The sequence below is a fragment of the Leucopleurus acutus genome (assembly GCF_964270905.1).
Source record: "Leucopleurus acutus genome assembly, chromosome: 4".
In the NCBI taxonomy this organism is placed as follows: Eukaryota; Metazoa; Chordata; class Mammalia; order Artiodactyla; family Delphinidae; genus Leucopleurus; species Leucopleurus acutus.
The window spans coordinates 46,151,095-46,157,094 of NC_139146.1; the positions used below are offsets into that span (position 1 = coordinate 46,151,095).

Here is a 6,000-nt window from a genome sequence, read left to right on the forward strand (position 1 = left end):
ATGGTAAAAGCAACACTAAGCAGACAAAATCACAAAAAGCAAAATATACACACACAGTCACAAAAAGAGGAAAAAAAGAAAGGAAGAGAGCAACGAAACCAATAAACAAACCACAAATGAAAACAATCACTAAAAGGTAAACTAATATAAACATGAATCCAAAACCAAATCAAACACAGAAGGCAAACCCCAAGTCTACAGTTACTCCCAAAGTCCACTGCCTCAATTTTGGGAACACTCGTTGTATTCAGGTATTCCACGCATGCAAGGTTTATCAAGCAGATTGTGGGATTTAGTCCACTGCTCCTGAGGCTGCACAGAGAAACTTCCCTTTTTCTTCTTTATTCACACGGCTCCTGGAGTTCAGCTTTGGTTTTGCCCCTACCTCTGCCTGTAGGTAACCCTCAGGCATCTGTTACCCACCCAGACAGGAGTGGGTTAAAGCAGCAGCTGATTAGGGCTCTCTTGCTCACTCAGCCCAGGGAGAAGGAGGGGTAGGGTAGTCACAATTGTGATGCGGGGACAGCCTGCGGTGGCAGATGTCAGCGTGTAGTTGCAACAGCCTGAGCTATGCCCTGTGTTCTCCCACGGAATTTGGCCTTAGATCATGAGACCCTGGCAGTGGCATGCTGCACAGGTTCTTGGTAGGGTGTGGGTAGTGACCTGCGTTTGCACACAAGACTCTTGGTGGCAGCGGCAGCAGTAGTAGCTCTCCTTTGCCCACCTCTGGGGTCCAAGATGATAGCTGCAGCTCACGCCCATCTCTGGAGCTCACTTAGGCAGTGCTCTGCCATTTGTGAGCACATGGAGCAAGAAACCCCTCTCCTTGTGCACCTGAAACGATGGTCTCTTGCCTCTCGGCAGGTTCAGACATTTTCCCGGACTCCCTCCCGTCTAGCTGTGGCGCACTAGCCCCCTTCAGGCTCTCTTCATGCAGCCAACCCCAGTCCCCTCCCTGGGGTCTGACCTCTGAAACCTGAGCCTCAGCTCCCAGCCCCCACCAGCCCCGGCGGGTGAGCAGACAAGTGTCTCAGGCTGGTGAGTGCTGGTCAGTGCCGATCCTCTGTGCGGGACTCTCTTCACTTTGCCCTCTGCACCCCTATTGCTGCACTTTCCTCTGTGGCTCTGAAGTTCCCTACTTGGCTGACTCCAAATCTGATAAATTTTTCTGGCTTTCTGCTGGTTGTGTTCAATTTTCTGCTTATGGCATACCTTGATCCCGACTTTTATGCTTCAGTACCAGGTCACAAGCATGTACCTGATTGGGTTTGGATTGTAGTGGGCATCCTCAACTTCATAGCCTGCACTCTAGATGGTGTGGATGGAAAGCAAGCCTGTAGAACCAATTCCAGCACCCCATTAGGGGAGCTTTTTGACCATGGCCTGGATAGTTGGTCATGTGTTTACTTTGTTGTAACTGTGTATTCCATTTTTGGACGAGGATCATCTGGTGTCAGTGTTTTTGTTCTTTATCTCCTGCTCTGGGTAGTTTTATTTTCTTTCATCCTGTACCACTGGGAAAAGTATAACACAGGGATTCTTTTCCTGCCGTGGGGATATGACGTTAGCCAGGTGACTATTTCTTTTGTCTACATAGTGACTGCGATTGTGGGAGTTGAGGCCTGGTATGAACCTTTCCTTTTTAATTTCTTTTATAGAGACCTATTCACTGCAATGATCATTGGTTGTGCATTATGCATGACTCTTCCAATGAGTTTATTAAACTTTTCTAGAAGCTATAAAAATAACACCTTGAAACACAATTCAGTCTATGAAGCTGATGCTAGTGACCCAAGCCTAGCTGATAAAAAAGGACCATGTTGGTTTTGTTTTTGTTGTTAAAAGGAATATGTATGTAATCTAAGTTGGCCAAATGAAGTTCAATTTTATGATTTTCTTAGCACTATTAAGATATAAAACTCTTCTTGTAAATTTGAAGGTAATTTGAAAGGAGTTCAGCATAAGAAATCTGAAAACTCTAACCAACCTACTAGAAAGCATAACTGAGAAAAGTAGAGAGAAAAAGGAAGGAAGGAAGGAAGGAAGGAAGGAAGGAAGGAATGAAGGAAGGAAGGAAGGAAGGGAGGGAGGGAGGAAGGAAGGGAGGGAGGGAAAGAAAGGGCTAGATGGGATGATATTGAGTAATACATGATTATATACTTTTGGCACCTAGATACCCCCATTCCCAAAGGAAGCTATATCTCCTAGGCTTTTCATTTATAAGTGTCATTGACTTTCTTGTTTTATTAAGGCTGTTTCTTTAATTTGCATTTTAAGGAATCTCAATTTCTTGGAAAAGACTGGAAAACTGAGATGAAACTGGAATGCATTTGTTTGAGACAGGGAAATATTCCAAAGTGAAACAGATAATAACTGATAGGAAGAGATTTTACCAACAATGTTCTCATGCTGAAACCCATTACACTTTGGAATTTGGGGTCAAACAAAAGTGTGTGCAAATCTTAAATCCATTACTTACAGGCTATGCAGTCCAGCTCAGAGTCTAGCAGCACATAGAAGGTGCTTAATTCATTATATTGAATAAACTAATAAATAAGTGGGTGAATAAACTTGGCAAGGTTACCTAACTCTCTTGTAGAAAAAAGGCTATGGGACTATAATTTTGCATTGTAATCTAAATGTTAAGTTCCGTGCAATTCCTGAGCACAATACAAAATCTACAATAGCTTCCCTTCGCTACTTCTTAGTGATAAAATTGAATGAAAATGAACATATCCAGGACAAACTTAAAGAAAAAAAGAGAGAGAACGAAAGAGAAAGAGAGAAGGGGAGAAATAGAAAAAGAAAGAAAGAAGAGAGGGAGGAAGGGAGGGGAGAGAGAGAGAGAGAGAGAAGGAGAGAGAGAGAGAAGTAAATCCTTTGCAATTTAACTAAATTTCTGAAAGAGGTTTGCATATAACCCTTACCTTGGGTTTAACAACCTTCTAGAAATGCCTTTTACCCACTTTATCTTCAGTCACTGACTACTTCTGGGCATTGGTTTCTATAGGTAGTATTCAGAAAAGAAACCACTTTATGATATGAGTAAGATTCATATCCTTTGCCATAAGGGAAGTTGATATGATATTTTGTCAAAAGAATTCATCTGTATGCACCATCACTATTCTCCAAGGGAGTGATTGCTGTGCCGCATAGCAAATTATACTGACTGACAAGATCAGAAGGAAAGTGCCAAAATGGAAAAGGTTACCAAAGGTATCAAATAAGATGTCACCCTGATTAACATATACACAGGTTTGTGATACATTTATAGAAAATATTGCACTTGGGGAGTTGCTTTGTGTGAAGATTTCTGCAACAACCTGGTTTCATCATTTTCTGCTGGCAACCCATATTTATAAATGATTTTTCACAGAACAGTTGTAATATTGCAAAGTATACATGTCTCAATTGTGCTCTTAAAATAACTAGTCTTAGAATTAGAAATATACAATTAAAAATAAAACTAGGATTTTAATAGAGTGGAGTTAATTTAGAAGATTTTTAACCAGCAGCCTGGGATAGGCAAGAATTGGCCACATTTCACTTCTTATAATTGACATAAAGGAAGAATAAAGAACTTCCTTCCTGAAGTGGCAGGCCAAGTCTTGATGCATTCCTTTGCTTTCTGGAAGTTTATGTATGCGTGTGTGTGTGTGTATATGCTTTTTGAAGAGTTGGGAGGAGTCCAGGGGCTTTGTAGGACCCCAGGTTCAGCACTTATATATATACATGTGATTCTCCCTGCAACAGCAATAAGTGTCACTAAAACTCATCACAGTAGCTTTGCATTCCCACAAGTGGCCATTCTATGCTTTAGCAGAGTGTTTCTTCAAGTATAATCCCAGGACAGCCCTCTTCACTATCACTTGGAGTGTCTGTTTAAATTGTGTTTCCTGAGCCCCACCATAAACCCATGTCATTTCTGGTAGGGCACTGGAAGAATGTGCAGTGGGAAATTTGCAATTTGAAAACCCCTACCATAAACAACACAAAGTAGTATACTGCAGTGACTAAGGGAAGATATTAGAACCCAATTGCCTGGTTTCAAATTTATTTTCCACCAGCTAGTTATCAGTTGCGAAACACTGAGCAAGTTACTTATCTTCCTTGTACTTCAATTTCTTCATCTTTAAAATAGGCACAGATACATATTATATAACAATACCTACATTACATATACATTGTTAAAATTAAATAAATTGATAGTGTAAACAGCTTAGAGAAATGCTAAGCTCCAATGTTAATCAATATTATTTTAGAGGTTACCAGGTATAGAAATGATCTTAACTCATAAGGGTTTTCCCAAATTCCCCCACTATTTCATAGTATTGCCTTTGTTTTGATTTCTCAGCTCCATGAATGTGAAGATTATGTTAATTTGCTCACCTCTTTGCCCAGTGCCTACGATATTGTACTCTGAATAATTTTTAAAATTTGAGTTAATTTAACACTGCCCGCTGTTTCCTTATTAGAACCAATGGCAAAAGAATAATGGTTAACAGCTTACTGTCTCATAGGAAATTAAACTTAATATTTTAGGATTGAGAAAAGTGTGTGGACTCTTCAAACCCAGAAAGTTTCTGGACTTTAGCAAAACTTTCCTCATAAAAGACTGGCTTGCACCCCTTTATCTTGTTGCTTTTGTTTTTTCCTTCTCCTTTTCTCATAAAAGGCCCTCCATAGTCTTTTGCTTGACTCCCACCTTCATCTACTCTTATTTTCCCCGGTCTCTTGCTCAGCTCTGGGTCTGGACACATGATTTACCTGTTTTACCAAGGACCAAAACTCTTTTAGCTCGGAGTTACCACACCTGCTGCACTTTCTGCCTGAAAAGTTTCTCGAAACCTTCACCATCTCTATTCAAAATTGTTTGTCAATGGATCTCTGTCTCCCTCTGTTCAGTGAGTATCTAGTGGTGAGGAACCTTGTCTCATTCATCCTTACATCACTAGGGCCTGACACTGGGCATCAAACACACTCCCACTGAAAAAAGGAAGGAACCCAGAACACGACAGCATAAGATTCTTCCATTTGCTTATGTTCTCCTCTCAATCATCTTCATGGACATCAATCTAGGTTATGATTATCTTAGGAGAAACTTGGCATTGAACCTGTTAGGGGCCAGACTGGCCAGCGAGAAAGAGAATGATCAGGCTGAGGAACCCTCAGAGGAACCATTCCATAAAGCCCTTTTGACACTGCAAGCCTTCTCCTAAGCTGGTCTCAGAAGTCACCCAACCCAATTCTGTTGTGTTTTCTTAGTCACAGGCTAATGGTAGGGGTCTTCTCAGATTCGAGGAAAGAGGACTAACAAGAACATGCATTCCTATGGGGGGCTTGATTCATCTATTGGAAGGCTGAAGTTCTTTCAAGGCAAGCCTGATCTTTTTCTGCCTCCTCAGATAAATTATGAATAAATATGTTATCATGAACACTGCAGAAACATTTAGATCTGCTACACTTGGTTTCAAAGCCCAAATCCATCATTTACCAGGCACCTGGTATTATCTATGAAAGGGAACTAAAAAATATCATACCTATATTATAGGGTTATTGTGAGAAGTAAGAAAATATGGGCACAACTTCTGCTGTAAAGTAGGCACTTAGTAAGTGGTAGCTGTTGTTAATATTATTTTGATAATTTAATAAATATGTATTTGTTAAACATTTGAAAGAGATAAAGTACAAGATTTATGTTTTTTCCTCTAAAAAATATCTCTAAATCAACCCCATTCTGAATGTCATTAAACAATATAAGATTATATATTTTCAGCTCAGTTTCAGTGTATTTTATATACAGGTCACCCTTAAATTTGAAATGAAATCAATAACATTTAAATGCTCTATTGATTTAAATCTCCCAATGACAGTGTGTAGTCCAAAGCTTGTAAATATTCTTTTACCCAGAAGAATTGTTGATAACACAGTGTTCCAAAATACTTGGCCTATTATTAAATTAATATCTTTTTCTAACTAATGAAAGTAACCTGCATATCA

At 39.9% G+C, this 6,000-nt stretch overlaps 1 protein-coding gene across 1 annotated transcript in view; it reads left to right on the plus strand.

Annotated features, from left to right (window-relative positions):
* Positions 1 to 5,219, plus strand: part of LOC309961100 (ethanolaminephosphotransferase 1-like) — a gene marked incomplete at both ends in the record, with an annotated part of 49,466 nt that extends 44,247 nt beyond the window's left edge. The window contains 2 exons of the mRNA XM_082838134.1: positions 1,132 to 1,819; positions 5,080 to 5,219. Of these exons, the coding sequence (XP_082694260.1) occupies positions 1,132 to 1,819; positions 5,080 to 5,219 (828 nt within the window). The remainder of the gene's footprint in view (positions 1 to 1,131; positions 1,820 to 5,079) is intronic.
* Positions 5,220 to 6,000: the final 781 nt, after the last annotated feature.